General features: G+C 39.5%; 1 protein-coding gene across 3 annotated transcripts in view; it reads left to right on the forward strand.

Moving 5' to 3' along the window:
- The window catches only part of PHKB (phosphorylase kinase regulatory subunit beta), a 171,496-nt gene extending 150,296 nt beyond the window's left edge, over window positions 1-21,200 (forward strand). For 2 of the 3 annotated variants that reach the window (XM_072422462.1, XM_072422460.1), the window contains 7 exons: window positions 5,994-6,084; window positions 7,503-7,705; window positions 11,912-12,046; window positions 13,388-13,517; window positions 15,571-15,678; window positions 16,230-16,370; window positions 18,394-21,200. In XM_072422462.1, the coding sequence (XP_072278563.1) occupies window positions 5,994-6,084; window positions 7,503-7,705; window positions 11,912-12,046; window positions 13,388-13,517; window positions 15,571-15,678; window positions 16,230-16,370; window positions 18,394-18,531 (946 nt within the window). In that variant the 3' untranslated portion in view covers window positions 18,532-21,200. The remainder of the gene's footprint in view (window positions 1-5,993; window positions 6,085-7,502; window positions 7,706-11,911; window positions 12,047-13,387; window positions 13,518-15,570; window positions 15,679-16,229; window positions 16,371-18,393) is intronic. The other variant, XM_072422461.1, reaches the window with a different exon arrangement.
- Window positions 21,201-26,161: the final 4,961 nt, after the last annotated feature.

A 26,161-nucleotide genomic window follows, 5' to 3' on the forward strand; every position in this document is an offset into this window, starting at 1 on the left:
TTAAAAAAAGTATATAAGACCTACCCTGAAAATAAGACCTAGTGTGTTTTTGGAAGCCCAAAAAAATATAAGACAGTGTCTTATTTTCGGGGAAACACAGTATATTCAGGATTTATTTCTCTTCCATCTCCAAAGGGAGCTAAACAAAATTCATATATGCCAGTAGAGAGCCCACAGACACAAAGTTGTACTTTTTTTTTTGTACAAAGTGTACTTTTAGAAAATTTTACAATTCCTCTGTATGGTTGCCACTATTTGTTTTTTTTTTGAATTGGTATGGATTTTGGGGATAAAAATACAATTCAATACAAGCTATTTGCTGTAAAATATGGTAAATGTACAATGGAGAAGGATGGGTAGTCCCTGCAAATCACATACCTTTATAACAGCATGCAATGTCAGCTTGTGGCTCTTAAGAATGTCAATGTAAAGATGCAGAAGTGAGAGAGACATCATTTCTCTGCTGCATGTTGAATATGCATTTTTTAATTTTAAAATCTGGAAATCACAAGTCTTTTGGGTTTTTCCTGGGCTTTTTTTTTTACCCTAATTGCCCATGAAAGGGTATGGGTGCTGCCAATGTTACTATTCTAATCCTTCCATAATCCTATGTCTTCCTATAGACAGAAACGCAAATAACAAGCTAAATTTTCAAGTTTATGGCTGTAAAAGAATGACCTGTACAACCAACAGCCCTCCCACATTTAAAAACAATTAAAAGACTCACTGTTTGTTTTTTCAGGACCTCTGTCCCATTGAAACCTCACCCACCTGCACCTCTCCATTACCCTTTAGATCAATCCTCTGCATCAGATGGTGTTGATACTTACTCTGGGTTTGATGATGCACTGTCCTCATGTGGCACTTACCCACACACTCTTCGGCACTGATTTTTGAAGGAGATACCATGCTCCCCCATACTGAAAAGTGCTCTGGGTATTTGTACCAGCTACTGTAAAGAAGCTTACTGTAGCGCACAGTAAAGAAGGATTGCAAAAGAGAATTGAAGATTGAAAGGGATGTGTGGCAGGGGGTGGGCTAGCAAAATGTTTCTATTTGCCTGCTGGAGTAACAAAAAAAGATAAAGGCCCTGGATGCTCTAAATCAGTCTGGTCTATCTCCGAGGTGAACATATTCCTCCCACCCCATATGACAAATTTTCAGCCCTGTCGTGGGACAAATTAAATCAATTGTTGCAACGCCTGGAATGTCAGTCTGTCAAACAAATAACTGTGGGATAGCAAAGGAATGGTGAGTATATGCACTTAGAGGGGAAATTGATACAACTAAAGGCTTTTGTCTAAAAACAAAAAAAATCCAATTATTTTGTTACAAAAAACTTTCTTTACCTAGTTTTTCATCCTACTGTAGTGCAAGCAGACACAGGCTATGGGGGTGCCAATTCTGCACTGAATTTGAGAGCGCTGCAGCATCTTTTATCACATCTTTCCTGTATTTCATTAAAACTGTCAGGGAACCTTGAAATAAACGTATATGCTGATGATAAAGTGCTGCAGTACATATAATCTTCATTTTAATGGGTTCCATAGTTCCTTTTTAAATCAACCCAATGCTTTTTTTCTAAGCTAATACCACAATTTTACTTAAACACATAACCAGTACTTCACACATTACCTCTAAAAAGAAAAAAATAACCCTGTAAAAACATATATGTCTCTTTAACACTTGCTCTTACAGCATCTTGCAAAAGTGTCATGACCTTAGTGTATAGATAATTTGCTGCTTCTGAAGTTCCCGTCCATAATGTCACTTCTAACTATTAACGCACATTTCCAAGCTTCCAGTTCAGCCAGAAATGTATTTTATCTAGCAGTGGACCATTACCCACCAGCACTGGCGGGATTAAAAGCCCCATTATCAGCTATTAGTATCTCGGTGACATATATATTAAACACAGTAACTGTGTGAGAACAGGGCCCATAACGCTGATTATCTTCATTACATGAATCGTAGAGTTTCTTCGGGCGCAGCCAGGCAATGGCGTAGAATGGTACAGCAAATTCAGCATAAAAATAACATCATATGTCCAATTAAGTGTCAGTAACTGGCACGAAACAGAGCTTAAATCTGCTGACCCCGGTGGACAGGAAGAATGACGAGATGGCTTCTCTCATTTCTTTTTTTCAGAAGTAAAGATGACATTTCATTAAGGCTGTCTTTGAGCTTCTGCCATTCATCAAGCTGATTTTTAATTGGCTGAGTTATGGATAACAAGGATTTTTTGCAAGGCAGCTTATGTAATATGCTGTGCGTCTGCTTATAATTCCATCACATGCTATCAACAGATAGAGTTGCAAAGTTAAGGACACTTGTGAAGAATCATGTGTCTTTGGCAGAGTGATGTTAACCTCATGTTTTGCCAAAGCAGTGCATAGGAGCCTTTGTTTCCAGAGTCTTTTTAACTTTTCTATTTGCAACCTCTTACAATCACCCACCAGGATCTTGGCAATTCAAAGCTTTTGTTTTTGTTTTTTTATCTTAGCTTGTAAGAAGCATTCTAAGAACAACAGGGTTAACAATCACTTACAAAGTGTTTAAAGATCACCAAATAGCTGTATCCACTTTCTCTAAACACTCTCCATGAATATGTAAGGGACAGATGACAACATAAGCTATTATCACATATATTTTGATTTAAATTGTGTCCCACCAGTACCTAATTGAGCCCTTCCAAAGGTTATATGTAATTACAATTACCCTGCCTTCCACATAAAGTTCCATGCTGTACCTGGTTATTTCCAGTATGTGGCCAGCTGGCCTTTAAGCTACGTACACACGGTTCTCGCCCGATTATCAGTTTAGGGCCTATATCGGACAAGAATCTGGCGTGTGTACAGTGCCAGTCGTCAATCATCTGAACGGCCGTCCTGGCAGATCCAAGGACGATGGACAACTAACATTCCTAATGCAAGGGAAGGGGGGAGGGTGCAGCAGGGTATCGCTCCATCGCCCTTCCCCTCTCCTCTGCATAGAACAAAACGGTGCTGTATGTACAGCACTCGTTCATGCATCGTGCAATAATAGTCGTTGGAAAACATCGTAAAAGATCCTTTCCAACGACTATTATTGCACGTGTGTATGCGGCTTTACATATCCACTATATAACCAAATGTAAATGTGAGTTCAGATGTTTCCTGTAAATACTACTGTTAATGCCACAGCATACAAAGATATCTTTGTGCTCTTTGACATTTGTGCTCTTCCAACCTTGATGCAACAGTCTGGGGAAGGCCCTTTTTTCCATTCCAGCATGACTGTGTACAAAGCCAACCACATAGAACATGTTTTGCCATGTTTAGTATTGCAGAGTCTGATTGTCTTGCACAAAGCCCTAACTTCGACCATAACAAACACATTTATATGAAGTGGAGCATCCATTTCAGGCCTGGTCTTCTGATACAACATCAGACCTTGAAAATGTTCCTTTGAATGAATAGCCAAAAAAGCTTCCCAGTAGAATAAGTAAAGGCCACTTGAAAGGAAAGCCAGTGCAAAAATAATACCCATTGTTTTTAAGTGAGATGTGTGAAATGCTCCTGATGATCAGTTGTCCACTTAGCCAGGTTGGTTCCCATTGTACTAAGCTTTTTCATTTTGGAATAGAATTTAAGCCTAATCTACATTATGAAAAGGTGAAGGTATTTCAGGTGTGATCGATTCATTGTTGGAAACAGAACCCAGTGCTGTGTTGAAAACTTACACTATCACCTTTGTCTTTCAGTTGGTAGTTTGAGTCTTTTTCACAAGTTTGCACTTAAGTTGTTCACAGACCTTTTGTTGACATGTCACATCATACAGCAACAATCGTTTTTTTCCTAAAATACCTGTACATTATAAAAGCTGTTATTAAGCTAAATGAAAGGTTATGTGCTCAGGCAATCTCTTAAGGTCTGCTGGGGAGAAGTAAGCAAGCTCTGACTAATTGCTGGGGTGAGCTTGTCAGGAACACCTGCACAATGGGATTCAAGGTGAAGAACTGTCAGTGTCATGATTTCAGTCTTCTGCCACCTAAACCTTGTGCTAGTTCTAGGGTGCATACTGCAGAAATCTCCTGAAATTTCAAGTGCCCAGATTGCCTGGGAGACTGGTTTATCACAGAAATAGATGGATGCCAATGGAAGTATGTATTCTAAAAAGGTTTTGGCAGCTTTACCAGGACACAGCAAAAAATAAACTCATAGATTTACCCCTCTTATTTTGAGACCAAAATTAAACATTTTGGCTATACATACACTACATAAGTCCTAAAATAAATACAAATTGTCACTCAGAAAGATGTAGTCACATGGCAGCTGAAAGTCAGTGTCATCCATCCGGACCCTGTTAGTGCCGTCATGCCATGGTAATATCAGTTACTGTATGCTCACCTCCATCTTCCCTCATTTGCAATGTCCACAAATCTGTGTTAATTGCCTTCTGTATTATGTTGCTTTGACTGATCATTTTAATATTGCATCCCTCATTGCAAGATAATTGTTGCCAGACGGCAGAAGGTCTGTAGGAGACAGGAACACATTATCCTCAATTCATAGTGTCACTGTGATGGTAAATGTTTTACAATACAATATGGAGCTACATCAGTGGAATCCCGCCACACAAAGGTCATGGAGCTACCAGCTTTTGTTTTTTTCTAATTTTTGCTTAAGGTAATTGTTTTACATTGATGTCTTTGTGGAAGTGACACGAATAACTTCCACATGGCTGCCAAAACACTGATTTTTGACCACCATGCGTGCCAAACCTCTAATCAAAATATATTACAGAGTAGTAGTCCTTGATAGCTGCCTTTTATTTTTGCCTGGTAATCCTCACAGTAACATACTTCCAGTCTTAAACTGAATTTTGTTTTAGGACAACAGAAACCAGACTACAAAACATTCCCCACACTCTACATAATATAAAGGGATATGCATTTGTAATTCTGAGAAACAACTGAGAGCATTATAATTGATAAGCAGAGAGCACAGGAAGCAGATCAGATGGAATATGTTATAAATGAAAAGAATCCAAATAAGAGAAGTTTATTGTTAGAGTTTACGTAACCTGTAAGTAAATAGTCAAAAAGGGTTTTATTGTGAAACTGGTCAACAGTGGTGGCAGTTTTCATTCATATATTCATACATTTTATGTAAAGTTTCCTATCTCTGCACAAAACCTGACACGTATGAGCTATTTGCATTTACTGTGAAGCAGTTTGCTCCAATTCATGCCAAGGAAAGGCTAGCTGGGATTAGGTAGAAGTAGTAAGCAGTGCATTGGAATACCTGCCCCAGTCAAAATCCTTTTGGATGAGTACTATAACTGATTCATGCTAAGCTGCCCACACAGAGGTAAGAATATGATCTGACAAATGCATACAATTTTCTGACAATGATGTAATGAGAGGGAATACATGACTAGACTTTTTTTTAAAGATCATTCTGAAGGTAAGGACCTCTGAGATCAAGTGGGTATGACCGGCTTATGATCACAGAATTTCTCTTTTGCAATGGATATACCAAACTAGCTTTAAAACAAAGAACCTTTTAAATCACTCGTATATCCAGTTTGCACTTACCTCAATACTCTTTAATGGAATAATAGATAATATCCAGCCTCTGATATTGTCTGTGTTCACTTCAGAATGCCACATATTTCCAAACATAGGCCTATAGCCAGGGGGAAGTCTTACCTGGTTCATTAACTGTATTTAAAATAATGAGTTATCATAACAGCCAGTGCCAGTTAGCATAACAGCCAACCAGGCTTTTGACTGTATTTGTCCCAGAAAGTGTTGTCTTTCTGCAAATCATCAGGTATTTTATGGGGTTGATTTAAAATAAATATTGTTTGGTAAAGTTTAAGTATCATAGTCACTTTTTTAGATGCATAAGAGGTAGCTGGATGTGGTAAGTATGCAACTGAATGGACACGCATTGTTAAATGTGGACCTTTTGCACCTGGAATGGCACTGCTTTGTTTTCTGTTTCCAGGTCTGTTGTGCGCCTCGCTGCCAGTCTGTTAGGTAAAATAGTGGACAGCCTTGCCCCGTCTATAACTAACGCTTTAGTTCAGGGTAAGCAGGTAAGTAAACGGCTCAACTTTTCTAACATCTACATTCGTCTCCTCCAGGGATGTGGTTTATGGAGGCGTGGACTGTAGAAACCAGTCAGATTTATTTACTTAATGCAGGGTCTGAAAAAAAGCAGACCCCTGCTTAACTACAACAAGAACACCCCTTTTCTCTTACAGACTCATAGATCAAACCTTCACACAGAATAAATCTGGAGATTGTGCAGTCTGATTGTAACATCTGGAGTGGCCATCCTAAACTATATGCTGAATCTAGTTACTAGCTTTTTGATTACGTTGGAGGAGATTAATCTGTTTGTGCAAGCCCATGTAACTTTGGGGGATGATTGAAAAATTCAGGCCTGATCACCTTGGAATTGTCCCATCCTGGGTCCCCTACCTTTCAATACAACTGTTAAGAATTGACTATCTTGCTCATTTTTCCTGTTTAGAGATCTGCAGGTTAGGTATTCCCTGACAGGTTCTTTTTAAGATGTGACTTGGCAGTTTGGATGTGTGTAAACAATCCAAATGCTAAACACAAGATCATGTAGGCAGCTTAGCACTCACTTCACTACCTTGTTTTCCTTTAGGCTGTAGAGACTTACCATTGTAACCCTGGTAGGTGGCATTGTACCTATTTATAAGGAATAATGCCTTGTCCTCCAAATTGGCTTTGGGGGAAAATGAAAAAGTAAAACGTTCATACTGTTCACGTATCACCCAGCACCCTTACACGCTGGTAGGAAGTATAATCCCTTGGACAAGTAATATAAGATGTCCCTTCTGCTTTTTATCTTGGGAATTATCATCCAGGGTGTCTCCTAGGGTCACAGTAACCAGCGAGATTTTCCTTATACTTCTTCCAGAGCAGATTAGACAGTAAGTGGAAAACCTAGTTACCAAGGGCAACACACCATTCATTTTTTAGAAGCTGACTGTGAAATATTCACCTCCAGATTCTGATATTTGTCTGAGTGTTTACAAAGCTAAGCAATCTCCGAGGCTGCCGTCTCTTCTAATTCCAGCCGCACAATAGCAGTCTGCTGTAGTTGTTAGAGGACTCTCAGGTAGAATTGTATTGACATTGTGACTTTCAGACAAGTAATTGGTTCTATCTTTTGGAAGTTCAGCTAACGAACTAATCCATTATTTTGCCTGCGCTGGGAATAACTCTGTGTGAAGTACTTGGCTCTAACAAGGGTGTTCATGTCACTTTATGATCACTTGCAGCAATTATGCAAAGAAGAAATATTGTCAGGCTTGGAGTGTTGAACGCCCCAAAGCACTCTGAATAAAAGTACTATTTATTCAGTATTGCATGTTGTTTTTTTGCATGTGCCCTATGGGGCAAGTCATATGTGCCTGTTGTTGTAGGATTTGCACGCTCGGTGCTTTTTTCCAGCTTGATGGATGTTTTGTTTCCCCAGGTGACTCTAGGGGTCTTCGGTCACGAGGAAGCTGTCATCTCCAACCCACTTTCCCCCGGAGTCATAAAAGACATTATTTACAGCAAGTGCAGCCCCTACGATGAGCGAGAGGCCGTCCTGCAGCAGGAACTGGTCATTCATATTGGCTGGATCATCTCCAACACTCCAGAGCTATTTAGCGGCATGTTGAAGATCCGTGTGGGGTTAGTCATTTTCACTTGTTAATGAATTTAACATTTTTCTTTGTATCAACGTTTATTTCACGTAAATATTGTAAATATCGATGTAAATATTGTATCAGCAATATTTACTTTATATTTTCCTTGAATAATTTCTCACATACAAAAATGACTGCATTTCTAATTTCTTGTGGTCATTGTGACCTAATATATAGCCCTAAAACTGATCTGTAGCCAGTATCAAAAGAAAACACATGTCTATTTCACCAAACATTGACTGCAGGTGAATCTGCTGGCACAAGTGGTTTAAACAACAGTAATTCATCACCATCGTCCCTTCAAATTTATCTAAAATAAACTTTTTTTTCTTTGTGCTTTAGCGGTAAAATACCTTAAGTACATTAAATGGTGTTATAAGCACATGAATTTGCCTTTGTATTGCCCTCCTGTAACCCTTTGCACAGCGTGATTCTGGAAGGCGGAGGAACACCAGGAGCCAATCAAGCAATGCAGCATTGCACATGTGCTGACACGGTCAGGAAACCCATAATTTTGTATTGCTTCATTTTTAAATCAACAGGCTGGGTGAGTTTTGACCATAATTCTTAAGCAAGCTGATTTACTGCTAGAACGGTTGTGTCAATCACAGGATTCATCAAGGAACAATAGAGAAGACCCCCTTGCCTTCAGGCCCCTTAACCACTTTATAGCTACATTTCCTATTGGAGGGTTACTTCGTGTTATGAAATTCATCTCCCTGTGTTGTCTGTCACAAATAATTACCTTCTTTTTCTGATCTTCTAGTGTGGGTTAGAGAAGGAAATCCAAAATCATTTTGGTTGGTTGCTGGAGACATAAAAGTGTTTTTCTCACTCCAGTTGCAGAAATATATGCCCATTTTATTTTCTTTTTTGTAAATATGAAAACAAACACCACATGCAGCACTAATAGAGAGATAACGGGGCCCTGGGAATGGAGGCAGTAAAGGTTCATACACACGCTAGAATTTTGTCATCTGAATCAATTGTTCTCAATCATCTGAACCAAAAATCTAGTGTTAGTACCAGTGTTGTGGAGTATATCTTTTCCAACACAATAATTCCGAGTAAAGTTGTCCCCCAACGTCAACAAGAAGGTCGGTTATCTGCCATCTATACATATATTCTCTGGAGTATATCCTCACCAACCTTGGAGAGCTTTAATAAATCAGCCCTATTGTGCTGAAATGAGGTCTGAACATCGGTAACTATTCCGTTGCTATTTTATATCGTTATGGTCTAGTAACGTCTCACCATTATGGCTGTCATAGTCTCATCTCACCTGCTCCTCTTACATATAAACAAACACTTAAAACGTATTGCAGCTTAGTGAAAAATCAATTTTCCGCTTGACAATGCTGCTTTAAATACTCATTTTTCACAGCAATATTAATTAGAATTATTGCACTCTGTTACTCTCAACACAACATATGTGTCGATAGCAAGACATATGAGGAATTAATCTGTGTATTATTCATCTGAAGAAGTGAGAAATTTAAAATGATTTGTCTGCCTCTAACGTCCAGCTAGACTTTTTACTAGTTTTTATAAAGCAGTTTTGCAGGCAATAACTTTTTAAGGCAAGAAAAGCAAGTTATTTGCCATCCACCTTATTAAACACCATGTATATGCAGAATAATACCTCTTTGCTCTGTGTAAACCATTGGAAATATATCTTACAAATGCCCATCACTGACTTGCTGCATAAGTTCCCAAGAGAGATGTAGGACCTGTTGCCGTAACTTCAAACAGATTTTACAATCCCATACTAGTCTATAGAAATGTCATCTTGAAACAGGTCAAGTGGTGATCAACTACATGTCAAATGCACCAGGTAATGAATTCTGAATATTATCTGAAGTATCTCAAATAGATGACATTGATCCCAAAGCTAGTCATGCAGGCCCATATTATGCTAACAGACTCCATTTATACCTTAAACTATATTTGGATGGGTAAGTTAACCTGCAGTAGCAAAGTGTTAGCTTAATTCGAATTGCTTGATGTGAGTAGTTGGACACCCTTCACATTGATTAGATGAGATGTGTTTTCAGATCTTTTAATAATGGAGTCACAGTGTTCATTTGAGCATTTCTCTTTGGCCTCCTAAAGATTTGGTTGTTCATTGAAGAAAATGCTTCATTTTAAAAATCTCACATTGATCCCTGACTCATTTGGACCCACATTTGCTTGGTGATTGTGTAAATCATCATTAAATCTTGATACTCATAAATCAGATGTTCAACTCTGTATTAAGATTGCATACAGAAGTTTAATTTTTGTTGCTGGAAGAGATCGTTAATGATCATTTCCAGAGAAACAAGAGTGACAAATGAACGAATGAGTGCTGTACACATAGCACCGTTCTGTTCTATAGAAAGAGAAGGATGAGCAAGCTCTACTCTTCTCCATTCACTTGTACAGCCATCTTCTCAGTTAGCATGGATCCATGATGACATCGGGTGACTGCTGTACACGTCAGATTCTTGGCTGGGACGAGCCTCACCATTCGCCTAAAGGTGCGTACACACTTCCAATTTTTATCGTTCCAATCGAACGACGAACGATCGATTGGGCAAAAAATCGTTCGTAAAAAAGTAACCAACGACGCCGACGAACGAGGAAAGTTGTTGGAAACGAACGACCGGACCGGCGGATCGGATTGGACGACGATCGTTGAACATCGTTCGTGTGTACGGTCGTTCGTTGATCGTCCATGGGCTGAGCATGCGTAATGAACGAACGTTCGTTCACTTTCCTGTCTTGCACATAGTTCCTCTATCGCTCAAACGATCGTATCTATTGTGTGTACAATATCTACGAACGATCGTGTCGTTATCTCTATGTGCAGGATCGGTGCTATACGATCGTTCGTAGATATCGTGCAGGGTCGTTCGTTTTCCAACGATAATAATTGGAAGTGTGTACGTAGCTTTAGGCAATGCACACGTGTCAGATGATTCTTGTCTGATAATCGCCTCAGGGCTGATAATGGACGAGAATCTTGTGTGTACACCACTCGTTCATGGATCCCTCCTGGCAGATCCACAAACGATTGTAATGAAAGTGAAGGGGAGGGGGCACAGCAGGGTGCCGCTGTGTCGCTCTCCCCTCTCCATAGAGCAGAACGGTGCTGTATGTACAGAGCTCGTTCAGTCCTTTGTCGTTGAAAAGGATCGTGAAAGATCCTTTCCAATGAAAATTATTCAACGTGTGTATGCAGCCTTAATTATGGAGATAGTCATTGTTTTAACATCTGTGTGACTTGTTATCCTAAGTGGTCAATGAGATAACATTTTCTAGCTAAACAGGGTGTGTACATTCTTTTCCAAACAGTTCTTTATCTTTTGACATCAGCATAAATATCTGTTTTGGACATAATCCATTTTTCTAAATTCTAATCTCCTTTGTTGTTTTACGAAAGTACAAATTACCCCATGAACCCAGTAGAATTAACCCCTGGGCTGTACATAAAAGCAGTTGAGGTCCCCTATTGTATTACCATTTCAGCGGCTGGCTCAGCACTGGCTAGGCCCCAAGAGGATTCAGGTTACTGATCTGCATTGGCTATAGTGGGTTTTGTTCATTAGCAGAAGCCACTTAAAGTCCAGTTGCCCCAGGCTATAAAAAAAAAAGCCTAAACCATTTCAATAGGGGAATATATTCAGTGTTCATGTCTTCTGCTCTAATTGAGTGGAGCTTTCCCAGAACTGTCCCAGATGTCTCCTTTGCTAACTATGTGTACTTGACTACAGCGAGGTGATTAGTGAAATTCCAATTGATTATTGAGCTCATTAGCTCGGTTAGCAAACGGTATTATGTAAAATCCATCTGCAGTCTGATTGCATGGCACAGTGTTATCATTAAGAGGAGTTCTTCTAAAAAAAAGTAGCCAGTAATAAAGCTGCTGTTACACCTGCAGATCCAGCCTCTAAGGATTCTTCCTTTTTAAGATTCTGGTCTTTGATAGAAATAGCTGTACACAGCCATGAAGAATTTGATAATGTATGTCTGTGTAGCTGCCTGTTGCCTATAGGTGCCAAGGATAACAACCGTAGTCACGTGAGTTCAGCATACACATGTTTGAGCAGCTCATTATAAATGTCACCTTTTAACTGAACACACGAGACCTATTTATCCTGCTGTTGGTGAATAGGGTAAGTCTGACTCTTGTCCTAAATCTTCATTTCAGTTGGATCATTCATGCCATGAGGTACGAGCTCAAGATCCGTAGCGGGGATCAGTCAGAGAAGGACATCTACCAGCTGTCTCCAAGTGAAATCAAACAGCTTCTCCTTTGTATTTTACAGCCGCAGCAGTCTGGAAGGTGAGAACGGAGCTCAGTCTGTCGTCCTATGTGGGTACAGCTATGTTTATAGTTAAATCTCAATCTTAAAGTGAATCTATGTTCACTATGCTGACTAAGCAACAAGTTCATTTGAAAGCGTTACTTTGATCTGCAGAGGATGGTGTCATTTTAGCCTTTCTTTAGATCTGCAGTTGCCCATGTGCTGCACACAATGACAGCACACTTATCACCAGCCTTGGATGTTGCATATGCTAATAGACGGACCATAAATACTACATACATACCTACATACGAAAATACTGCAGAAAACAAAATCATTTTAATAACAATTATTTATAATTTTTATCTTGAGCCTTCTTCTGGTAAACTAAATATTTGGAGGATTTTGTTCTGGCACCAGCCCATAGTATAGGGATACAAAATGGTCTGTATAAGTTGTGTTGGACTCATGGATCATTCAGGGATATTGACCTTCCCTGAGACAGAACTTATTGGCCCAACTCTGTCACATGCTCCCTGAAAATGCCAGCTATACTGGTGGAAGGGAAAGGTATAAAACCGGCAGATTGTTTGGCCCTAGTTGGCCAAAACCAGTGGGGTTTAAAGAGAAAAAATTAAATGTTTAGCATGCAGTTAACACTTTTTTATGAACAAACATTTAATACATATATTTTTAAAAGAAAGCAGTTGTTGCTTCCTTTCTGACTATCTGTTTCTAAATGAAACCTTAAAGGAGCCCAAACAGCTTGGTTGAGGTTTAGGATTCAGTGCTGCAATCATTTATTTGGATGTGTACTAGCTTGAGCTTTTGAGCTCCAAAGTTATCCAGCACAGTGCAGGAATATCTTCCCACAAGATTTGGGATGGTAAAAAGAAAGAGTTTGTCGTTTCCCTCTCAAAAGTGAAAGCCAGAAGCAAATACAGTTTTTTTTTTTTCCTGCTTTAATTCAGTATCTTGGGATGGTTAGGTGGGCATCTGATATAATTATTTTATTTTTGGCTTTTGTTTCTTTAATGAGAGCCTAGAAAACATGTAAAAAGCAGCACAATTTTATTTAACATTTACACACCCTTCCCAGCAAAAAGTTTTTCTAACATTAGCAAATATTGATAAGAGGTTCCTCGTATTTATTGTGGAAACTTTGGTAAAACTAATAAATTCTTTTCCAAATGAACTATTGGATTAAAATGAATCCCACAAATTTAAGGACGCCTTTCCTATTATTTTTCTTATTTATAATTTGACAGCGCTATTAGATAAGACCACTTCAGAGAAAATGTTCTGCTGAAAATCATTAGGCATTTATTATTTATTAGTGATGGATCTGTGCAATCAGTGTTGGTTTTTCTGCCATGCAGGTGTTGGCTGAACCGCAGACAGATAGATGGCTCCCTCAATAGGAATCCATCCGGCTTTTATGACCGAGTGTGGCAGATTCTGGAGAGGACGTCCAGCGGGATTATGGTGGCTGGCAAGTTCCTGCCCCAGGTAACGTCTGTACTAAATTATATGTTCCGTAATGATAACTGTATTGTATTATTTGTGCTATATTATTACCTGAACTGTATTGTATTTTCTGACCTATTTTTCTGTACTACAGTAATTGTTCTGTAATATTACCTTACTATAGTATATGTCTGTGATATTACCTGTACTATATAGTATATGTCTGTGATATTACCTGTACTATAGTATATGTTCTGTAACATTGCCTGTTAACAATGTACAGCGGTCGCCAACCAATGGTCTATGGACCACTGGTGGTCCACGAGAACATTTTGGAGGTCCACAGAAAAACTTGGACATTATTTGGATTTTTTATGTTTTATTAATAATAAATAAAAAATATTATTCTAATATAGTCTTATATTCCAAATGACATTTTACACCTTTATATTGCACTAAATTCATGAGCTGTACTAGAGACAGAAAAACAAGGCAGGCACAGCGTGACGTCAGTGTAGTCTTATGTTGCCGAGCTGTACGCTTCAGTATTGTTTCCACCATTACAACAGTCACCCCGCTAATACCGATTCTCATTTGATTGTTTTATTTTATTTATTTCTCAGATGCTCCTTTAGGTAAGTATGACCTTAACTGTGTATTTTCTTTAACTGTTATATTTAATGGCATCAAATATTTTTGACTTTGATAACTATCATTTCTTGTTTGGTCTTAGATTCGAATGAAATAAACCTAGAATGAGTAAGAAAAAGCAAACAAATAATTGACATTCTTTAGTAATACCAAAGATAATGCAACTAATGATAATAGTAACAATAGTTATACTTCACTTAACTGTGAGCTGATCAATGAATCAGAGCCGCCACAGTCCTTGTCAGGCACCATTTGGAAGATCATTATTTTACAAATATATTTATCATTTTTTTTTTTTAAATCATATTATTGGTCCGAGGGATGTAAAATTATGAATTTAGTGGTCCGTGAGGTCAGAAAGGTTGGCGACCACTGCTAAGGTATATGTTCTGTAACGGTACCTGTGCTATGGTAAATGTTCCGTAATATTACCTTTACTATAGTATATGTGTCATACATTACCTTTACTTTACCTACTACCTTTTTTTCTGTAATATTGCTTGTACAATATAGTATATGTCTGTAATTTCACCTGTACTATACTATATGTCTCTCTGTTCTATTGCCTGTAGTTTATTTTATGTTTCGTGATGTTACCTGTATTGAACCATTTGTACTATTTTAGCAGTAGGCTGGTGACGCCCACTACATTGCAATCCAACCCCAGTTACAGCTGGGTAGTGGCGGTAACTGAAAAGTGGCAGGTGGTGCACCTGGCGAAAAGGGGCTGGGGAGAACACTGTGTACTATAGTATATGTTCTCGGTAACATTACCTGTAATATACTATAAGTTCTCGGTAACATTACCTGTATTATAGTATATGTTCTCGGTAACATTACCTGTATTATAGTATATGTTCTCGATATTATTACCTGTTCTATAGTATATGTTCTCGGTAACATTACCTGTACTATAGATTAGATTCTAAATTATTACCTGTATTTTTCAGTCATTGTATTCAAGCACTGTGCAGCTAGAGCATTGTACAAATCTCCTGATGAATACCGGCCTCCATGCACAGCCCAATGTTCATACGCAATACGATAACTTTAAACAGTAACAGAGTGGCTGTGGGAATTAAAGTCACTTAAAATCTCACCTTGTTGTTCCTATCACACTATAGTATAAAGAATTGTCCTTCCACCAACTGTGCTGTGCATTGGGCCTACAAGCCGAATTGGTATAAAAGTCACTACAGGCCTGTGCTGTGGACCAAGCATGGTCAGGGTCTTTTATTGTGTAAAGGCAGCCCACTAAATGGCACATACGGATGACTCCACCTGTCCTAAAATATGTTAAATGTATGATCTGGATAAAAACCTTATTAGAATGTATCTACTGATTGTAGAGTCAGTAAATTTAAATTCATTGTAGCCCTCGGCATATATTCGCATACTGGCATATGTAGAATGTTCTTACCCCCCAAAATCTCTCTTCTTACAGCAACCTACCCTGTCTGACATGACAATGTATGAGATGAACTTCTCTCTGCTGGTGGAGGACATGCTGCAGAACATTGCTCAGCCTGAGTATCGCCAGATCATCGTAGAGGTAATAGCCTGCAATCATAGGACGGCTTTGTAATTGCCACATATTGGCATTTTCCCAATAATTGTTACTATAATACCTCAGCCACAAAGTCATTTAGAACCTATTCACATTACTACATGGCAGTGAAGTGAATTACATGCATTGGAGTGGTACAGATTCATTCTAATTGCATTGTGCTGTGCTGCCAGAAATGCTACTGCATGCAAAGTTACATGTCTGTCTTGATATGGAGCTTTGTCCACTTATTTGTCACATATTCCTGATGTTGTTCTGCCAATAATATGTCAGTGGCTTCGGAGAGAACCATACAAGCATAAGAAATGTAGATTCTGACTTTGATATGTTTATGGGTTTTGGGTTATTTGTATCAAGAGTAAACTTCATTGGTTGTTTTTTTTTTATCCTTCCTGGAGTCTTTATAATTTGGTCCTGTGTAATGATAATTTTTGCTTCTTTCCATTTGCACATTTCTTTCCATCCCAGACAGACAGGGATGGCCTCAGTGTGCAGTGCTCCAAATAACCTAAAACTGTTCTTTTGTCCTTCTTCAGCTGCTAATGATCGTTTCCGTCATCCTGGAGAGAAACCCAGAATTTGAGTTTCAAGAGAAAGTCGATTTGGACAAACTGGTGAAAGAGGCATTTAATGATTTTCAGCGAGACCAGAGCCGGCTTCAGGGAACGGAAAAACAGGTGAGCAGGGAGGGCAATCACCGCCTCAAGGTCGTTGACTCTCCTGCCAAGTGATCTGATAAGAATCTCTGCACACAAAATTAAATTTGGCTAGTCACCTGTGTGTGGCAGAGACGTGACAACTCTTCCTGTGATATTGGGAGGCTGTCACGCCACAAGAGAAGGGGAACACAGCAACAGATATAGAAAAAAGGCATTTACTTAGAGAGCCTGTCATAAGGCAAATATAGAATTGTATTATTAGCACTTATGTTTTATGTGTATTGGTCATGGAGCACATTTATTTGTAGGAAGGATGAAATTGAAGCTGATTCTAATTCTGATGGTGGGTGTAAGTCACAGATACTGAATTCCAGATTGGAAGAAATCCTATAGGAGGGTAGGATATTTAAATTGTTGTGTAAACACTCTGCATTAGAAGAGAAAACTTGTGGGAATGCTTTAATTATTTTGGCTGTAAACAATGTTTTATGATTGTTTTACACAGCACCATTCTGTTCTATGGAGAGGGAAGGGGGAGAACAAGCAAGCGGCACTCTGCTATGCTCTTCTCCTTTCACTTGTATTGCGGTGAATCAAAGATCCGTACAGTATGACCTCTGTACGCGTGTCAGATTCTCACCTGGGATGAGCCGAACTGTTCGTATCGGATCAGAATCTTCTCGTGTGTACATACCCAAAGACTTGGGCCTCATTTACATATGTGCAATGCTTTAAACACACACTGGGGTGTTAAACACACACACACACACACACACACACACACACTGCCCATTAAAAATGTATGCACCCTAATCTGTTCAAAATCACTTATGACTGACCCCCTTTTTATAATGCAGCACTGTGTATGACATTGTAATCCATGTATGACTGCAAATATTTATCAGATCCTAAAAGTTCATTAAAACAAACCAATGTGTTCCTCTCCTGGGTAACACAAACCATCTTCTAGAGGGCTGCAGCCTAGTTCCAGCTGGTATACACGGAGCCTGATTCATTAGGTGGCTACGGGTAAAGAATCCAGGATACTTTTACAATAGAGCTGAAAATCTTTTTAATGGTCTGCGTTCAAACTTCTGCAGACCCATAGATGTCAAAGCATCAGTCTTTTGACTTTCAGTCCAGCAGGCCAATTACCACCAGCCGCCCCTGCAGAGCTCAGCACTGTTAACACCTACACAGATAACACAAACCCATTTTTTTCAAACTGGCTGCTTTTGTTTTGTTAAAAAGAACACTGAAGGGTCAAAGCTACACCCCAGGCAAATAAAAAAAGACAATAAATGCAGCGCTGTAGTCACTGTTACATCATTAATGCAAAAGAGATGAGCTACTCTGCCAGCTGCTTCTGTGTTCACGGTCCAGTCACTGGGGGGAGGGACAAGACTTGTAAGGGCTCAAAGGTAAAACAATTTCTGTATATCTCTTTACTGTAGCTGTTTGCTAATTCCAATTGGAAGGACAAACTAGCCCATATTTTTCGATCATCCAGGTCTCAAAGTTAACTGTAAAGGAGACCCTATCATCAAACAGCACCTTTTGTTTTTGCATAGCTCCACCCCTGATGGGTGTGTCTAATTCAAGGCAGCCCCTGAGGACCAGCATCTGCACATATTTTTAGTACTTCCCAAATAAGCTGCAGTAAATTTGGAAAATGTGCCATTTACAAAGAGTCAGAAAATTTTATTAAAGATATCCTGGCCTGTATATAAACTTCGACTGGAGTGGGGCAACCATGACACAGTACAGACTATGTTGTTCCAGCTCCTCTTTACCTCTCTGCATAACCTTTTATGTAGCAAATGTAAAAACTGGAGTGACACGTTTTAAGTGTGTTGGGATCACAACCAAGATGGCAGCCCTCAGCAACAGGCTCTGGTCTTTTGGATGTGTATACAAGGCAACTTTACTGGTAATTAGCATGCCCAAAAATAGGTTAGATTTACATATGATCCTATAGTAACTTTGAGAAGTCTCCCTTGCTGTAGCTGCTGTAACACGGCTTTATTTCCTCTCTCCACAGGACGACATGTCTGCCTTCTACAACACCCCCCCTCTGGGTAAGAAAGGGACCTGCAGCTACCTGACAAAAGCCGTGATGAGTGTACTGCTGGAAGCCGAGGTCAAACCAAGCAACGAGGACCCGTGCAGCATCAGCTAAAGGTGCCAGCCGGTGCCAAGAGCTGTATCATATTTACACCTCGCTCTGTCTATGATGTTCAGGGCTTAGTGGAGTGTGCCAGCGTGCTTTTCTTACTCCGGACAAATGGCTGGCAGAGATCATGCCGTGTGTCAGAAGGTGTTACGCTTTCTTAGTAGAGAATTTGGGTTGACATGGCTTTAGAGAGAAGCTGTACGAAGCGTCAGCTGAGAGATCTTCCCAGGGTATTGATGTGAGATTACTATATATAGTGTGTTTGCATTTTTCCTTATTTTTTTTAACCGTACCTACCATCTCCAGCTCAAGGGCTTTCTCCATCATGTTTTTAGTTCTGTTTTGACAGTAGCCAATTCATTGCAACAATTGCATTGAAAGTGCTATGCCACACAGTGTTCACTTCCTTAAAATGTATGTAAACTCCAACATGGACTTCCTTTTGGTCTGTAAAATATCTTTTAATAATGTTTAATAAATGAAAAAAAAAACTTCCTCCTGCCAGAAATCCTGTGAGCTGATACCTTCCTGTGCTCCTGCTGCCAATAAGCATTCTCAGCTTTCTCTGGAAACTTTTAAACACCTTCTTTCTATGTTACATAGAAGGAGATATTATGTAGACCTGTCCAAGAAAGACAATGCTACTACCTTACAGATACAGTGCAGCATAAGCGTTGTTACCCCAGGACAGGCATTGTGTTACTGGCAGGAAAAGAAAAAAAGTCAACTACTGCAGCTGCCACATCCAAGGTTCGATAAGCTGCAACATTTATTGAGTTTACATACGCTTTAAGTGTTGATTGCAGACCTGTTTGCTATGGGTTACATTTCACACGTTGCATATTACTCCTCTCTGAAATAGACTCGTACCTGTACCAGGACTTTAATAACCTACCAGCTAAAATGGGCAGTTTTACATTGGTGTCTGTGTGCATTGCCTGTTCCCATTCAGAGTGTCCTAGGAACCCCATAAAGCTAAGGTTCTTTTTTCAGCTCCTGAAGAGGAAGTTTCTGCTTTGATCATCCCTGTCCTCTGTCATCTCCTATGCCTACACGTTGGTCAGTAAGATTACCTATTGCATCCTACAGCCAATAATGAAGCAGGAGCTGCGTGCTAAAGTGCAAATTTCCTGTTATGATCGGCCTTATAGCATGGCCTGTTGGGTTTTGTGGCTCCCGGACACCATATAAAAAGAACAATTTATTTATATCAGCACCTATAGATGACTGTCTGATATTTATTTAGTCCAGGTACTCATATCCTTCCTCATTGTTTTGGGATTGGCTGTCTTGTCTTTTGTAAGAATACTTTGTTTTGACCGATCACAGACAGTTGTTTCTGCCACTTCAGAGGCTCATTGAATGAAAAAAGCAGCCATGTGCCTTTTTTGTTCAGTATATCGGCCCTTTGCACAAAAAGCACAACCATGCTGTAATTCTGTCACCCTTGTTTTTTTGCACTGCATACATCCAGACTACTGTGCACTTTTTACAAGAGAGAAAAATGGTATTTTAGAAAATATATACGGTAATTGTCAGAGATAAAAAAATATAGTGTAAAGTTTTACATTTTAAGTGTGTTTAATGATTTTTTTGTGGTATAGTCCTAAAAGTTGATGTCAGGGGAGGGTCCCTCTCCTTACCTGGCACAGTATAATTCTCCAACATCCCCCACCCCACCCAAGATCAAGTATAGCCCCCTCTACAGATCTCTGTACCTGCCCTAGTTTACTTACACTCCCTCCTCCTACCACCACACAAGTCTCAATGCCTACGATATTACAAACCTCCCCCCTTGCAGGACACCATACCTGCCACATTACAGCACCACCACTTGCAAGTTTCCATACCAGTGTTCTCCCCAGCCCCACAACCCGGCACTTTTAAGTAACTACCCAGCTGTTTTTGGGTGGTTACTGAAAAGTTGGCTGCCACCTACCTACAACTTCTTCCCACCTGGCTTCAAAAATTACTGGGTTTCACACTGCATACCTTCTTCCAGAGAATATACACCCCCAAGCCACAACGGTCACAGTACAGCTCCCCCCTTACTAAGTTTTCCAACCAGCCACAGTAGAGTTGCCCCAGTCCCTACCTTCCCATTTATATATACCAACCCTATCACATCCCTGTTACTGACCCTATTCCCAAACAGCCTCTCACCTCAGTACAACGGTACAATGTTCAGTCTGATCACTGAGGAGAGGAGACTGTGGAATTGCTTTCCTATGCTTGCAGCATATTAATATCATCTCAGTTTTGGAGATGTTGCTGGAGTGGGACAATTGCTTTGAATGATAAAAGTGCAGCTTTTCTGAAAATGATAACTGTTGCTAGTTACTATGATAGGTCAGAATTTTATTACAGAAAGGTCAGTTATAAGTCACCTGATAATTAGGGAATGCTGGGATCTGTAGTTCTTTGGAATGTCTGGATTTGTTTTGCACTGGTCCGATCTTCTCTCGTTTCTTGCTGTGTTTCTGTAAGAAATATTTGGTCAGTGAAAGCAATAGAAGGCAACTCATTATTATCTGTAATGTCCTGATTTCAGTTCTGAGCAGTCAATAATTTACCCGCCGCCCTTTGCTCATTTTCCTAGCAAATGTCTGCTACAAAACCAATTAGTGTATTTATGACTTGAAAGAATAATTAAATAAAATGGCTTTAAAGAGTGATTTGCATGTCTTATAGCCTTTTATTTCTTGGTTTTATACTAATGTCTGTTCCCCGGCAGTATTTGCAATGTATTTATTTACTGTAATTGAGGCTACGAGGGAATCATTCCGAATGAAGTCTGGGAGATGTCGACTCTGTTTAACAAGCAGTTCATTAAAATCTTTAATTTGTTTCTGTAAATTTTCATAGAACAGAGAGACATTTCTAAAAAGGAGACGTCTGGGCCCTTTAACTTAAAGCAGTCTTGGATGTAGTAGACAAGCCCATCCCCCTGTTATCATGCTGCACAAAAAGACCTTTGTGTGAAAGCAGCAGTCTCTCTGCAGAGCTGTAGGCCTGGCTTAGTGGGGGGCATGTTGGGCCATTGCAGAACAGTGGGCTTGATTTATTAAAGCTCCTTAAGACTGGAGAAGATAGACTATCATGGAAGAACCTGGTTCTATCCAGCAAGACTGGAAAAGATTTCTTAAAAACAAATTTGCTATCTATCCAGATCCATTCCAAAATTTTCTGGATCACCCAGTTTCCCCCATGATAGTCTTATCTTCTCCAGGAGAGAAATAATAAAGCAAGCCCAATGTGTCCACACAAAGAGCAAAGGTCCTTCTCTGCTTCTACTACTCAGGTTGTGATTGGCTTAAAGTGCTGCCCCCATTAGTCCACATGGAGCGAATACAAAGTTCACCTTTAAATTTGCATACCAACAGTTCATTTCTGTTGCTGGAAACAATTTTTCCTAATGATTTCCATCTACAACAGAACAAACAAGCTCTGTACACACAACACTCTTCAGTTCTTTTGGAGACCAGCAGAGGAAGGATGAGCAAGAGACACCCCGCTGCACTAATACTGTTCATCCCCGCTTCGTTATTTGGCAATCTGCAGTAGCAGATCGCCAAATGACATTGAGGGACCACCATACACACGCCAGAGTATTGCTCGAGATAAGCATGATCATTTGTCGCAGGTGACAATTATCTAGTAAAATGTGTATACGAAGCTTTAAAGTTCCACCTTAAATTTATGTGATCAGGCAGGACATTGTTGCAAAAAATAACAGGCGATGTCCCTTCTGTAATCATTGCTCTTACATGCGCAGCTCAGCAGCGGTTGCCAGGATACCCGGCACATCTCGGTTTCCCCTGCAGTTGCCGGGACTGAATGAACTCCCTCATGCCTGTTTAGTAGTCACATCATTCCAGCCAATCAGGATGGTCAAAGATCAGAACAAGTTAAAGAAGAAGGAAGAACAAGGCGGAGCCCGCCACTGTCAAGGACCGGTGAGTGCAATTCTGCTTTAATCGTCATTAAAATAAAAGAAAAACCTCCTCTACTCTATGTAATAATGACAACCATAAAAACACAGCCAGTACTGAGAACCAAGGACATTTTCAGAGATCAGCCTTGATAATCAGGGACAGGAAACTTACATTCTGCACCAATATTTCTACAATTACATACATGTGATATATTCTGCAGTGCTGGACGTATAGAGACTGATCTGTAAACACATCAGTCCTTAACCCAGAAAGTCCTCAATACAGAAACAACGCCAATATTATCAATACGGATTATCAGAATCACTCACATTAATAGGCAAGAAAAAATCCTTTCTTGCCAAGAATAACAACCCGCAGCTCTAATGTGCATTTAAATACTAACTGAATGACCTTTACTTTGCCAAAGCACTGTGTAATATAAACAATGGCTTTTGTAATAAAATATTTGCTCTTTTTTCATTTCAGTGCTGCTGATCTTCTGCAGCCACTTACTGGCTTCATGGCATTTCTCAGAGCTGATGCCTGCACAATGGGCCTGATTATTTAGAGAGAAAGAATATCAAGGGAGAACCTGAGTGATCTAGCAATTCCAGAATGGAATTCTTAAAAATTGTTTGTTATTAGTAATCCCGGATCAGAGTCATTCCAGGTTTGTTGTGGCACCCAGGTTCTCCCATGATAGGCTATCTTCTCCGGGGTTGCAGAGCTTTAATAAATCAGGCCCATTGTGCATAGGAAAGACCCCATTAAAAGCTTCTGAGAGAAGAAGGCAATGCAGGAGCACGATTAGGGACAAATGTCACCCTATAACAGATAATTAAAGTTGGAACTTCAGGGCTGCATATACCTAACAAATACATAAAATTTACCTTTGAAGTTACATTACTGTGTTAACTTATATGAGATTTACATACATATGGGTTTATAGATTCTTTAAAGCAAGGTTGATTGTATAGAGGGCCCCAACATCAACAAGGGGCCACATATAGCATATGTACTGTTATAGAAGACTTCTGAAGGCCATGGATGTGCTTCAAGTGTCCATGTAGCCATGATGCAGGAGACAGTGTGCCTGATTTATTACAGCTCTCCAAGACTAGAGAAGAAAAACTATCATGAGAGAGCCTGGGTGATCCAGCAAATCTAGAATGGATCCGGCACAGGGTTGGAAACATTTCTATCTAAAATCAAATGAGTTTTTTAAAAATTAATTTCAGGTTTGCTGATCACCCAGGTTCCTTCATGATAATCTATCTTCTGCAGCCTTGCAGAGCTTTAATTAATAAGACTAGTATAGGAAAATTCTACCACCATTTACAAGTTAATATTCCCACTTGTAAGTGCTGGAGTCCAAGAGCTACACAGTGCTACCCAAGCTCCATCTTCCATGATTTCTTGCATTATGGATTTGAGTAGTCACAATTGTATTCTCAGCTCTCCACAGCACAATGGGTGGAGCATGTATTGTAGCCACATTAAAAATATGCAGGCCTCTGCAAAAGATAGAAGGAAATTATTGGAACACATTTTTTGAAGATGGGAAGGAATATATCATTACGACCTTTATCATTTTTTATTGTATTTGTCTTTAGTGTCACTTCGTGATCACAGCTATATGAAACATCACTTATCTGCTGCTGAACAGGACTGAACTTCAGTTCAGACATTTTCTTATATTATATTGGGTGACTCTTCTAATTCTGTTATGTTACTACTGCATTATAAAAATTGTTTAGCAACATAGAAAAAACCTTTTGAAGATTGAGTATCACTAAGTAAGTGATTGATCTATGATTTGCCCTGTGATAGAGAGCTTCTCTGTATGGGGTTAAATCCAATTTCAGGGAAGATCCCGTCTGCGTTTCTTGGCATTGGGCCAGGTTCAGAATGAAAGGAAAGCTTCAGTGATTGACAAGCTTGCCAGAAATGGTGCCAGGCGTTCGGCATTTTCAAATCTGCCAAGAAACCTCCCTTCGTAGTTTGATGGATGCGCGAGGAGGCTTTTCATCCCAGCTCGACTGATGGAGCATGATGTCTGGAGCGCCTGTCATGAATGGATTCATCTTTGATGAACGCTAATAGAAGCAGACCTTTTTTTTGCGTAGACAAAGATTTAAGCAAATGGATTTGGCTGCGGTGAGATTATGAAATTTTCTTTTCACTACTCGACCGAGCAGGATATTGGATACTAAGAGGCTTATTTGTCACAATTCTGCTTTTTATTAGAAAACAAAGGAAAGCGTTTGAAGATTCTGACTGCTTTTGGCACATGGGACCGGGCAATTATCCACTCCGTGACTTATATTCTGCCTGCCCACAACAAAGCAACACAGCCTGTTATTGTTTCAAGAGAAATTAGAATAATTTGGGGTTAATAATGTTTTTATATTTTTTTAATTTAGAAACAGATGTTTATATCAGATGGTAGCTATACATATACAGGCTTTGTATTGCAAAGAAACATTTCTATCTGATCAGCTAATGCAGCTCTGTATCAATAATACATTATTAAATCATTATTTTAGGGTACATAGCTGAATCTGAACCGGTGTCAGCCTCTTACAATCCTTGTACAGCAGAACGCGTTCATGGAAAGGAAGAAGCAGATCAAGTATAAGTAGCCAATCAATTCATGTGCTGACAAGAAGCACTCTAATTGGAAGAGAAAGTCACAGAAAAATGAGATCATCACACTGCTTCTCTGTATAACCAGCCAATCACAGGGTAGGGATGGCTCAAGACTCAGGGGAAATGGGACAGTATTATGTTGACCACCATGTGGCCAGAGTGGCGGAAAAAACATACTACAGGAGAAATCTCAAGATTGAATAGGAATATTGCAGCAAAAGCTTGTGTTGTTATTTTATGTCATAGTTGGGCTTTTAATTACTTTGTTACTTCTTATTACTTTAAAGCAGGACAAAGGATTCTCAGAGCACTTTGGGTTTTTGCAAGAGCACGGCAGATGAAGCCTGTCTTTAGTCTTTCTGCTTTATAACACATTGGGCAGAGCTGTATGGATGGGGAAGAGTCACCATATTGTATATAAAAAATTAGTAATTATTTTCACCCCTTTATTGTAATAGACTCATAGGTTCATAAAGGATTACTCACTCCAATCAAATCAGTAGCTGGAGGAGAAGTGGCCTTTTTTTTCTGAAGCTCTAGGCTAAGAGGAAATGGGTTGAATGATGTTAGGTCTGAATCAATATAGAAGAGGAAAATAAAGACAAGTGGATGGGTCAGCTGATCCAGGATGCCTAGTTTAGTGATAAGTAGATGTTGGCTACTGGGAACATTCGATGGCAAGATCACTGTGGTTGAGTTCCTTGCTCTGTCCACAAGGGGGGGGGGGGGGGGGGGTCACACACTTCCTATTGGAATTCTCTTTTACATTATATCAGAGAATAAAGGAGAAATGGTGGAACTTGTCCAGGGTAAGAGCAAAAGTAGGAGAAGCCGTACAATGGCAAGGGGTCGTCTCTGAGGTCCAAATATCTGGATGATCCACATCAATGCAAACATATCAATGAACTTCCAACAGCTAAGCAATTTAAGTATTATCCTTTTATTTGCAGAGATCTACAATGCACTGAAAGACCACTGTTGCTTTAGTTTTGTTGGATAAAACGGAAAAGCCTTAGATATGTGTGCACCCCAAATAAAAAATAAAACAAGGT

Source organism: Pyxicephalus adspersus, chromosome 9, assembly GCF_032062135.1.
Source record: "Pyxicephalus adspersus chromosome 9, UCB_Pads_2.0, whole genome shotgun sequence".
In the NCBI taxonomy this organism is placed as follows: Eukaryota; Metazoa; Chordata; class Amphibia; order Anura; family Pyxicephalidae; genus Pyxicephalus; species Pyxicephalus adspersus.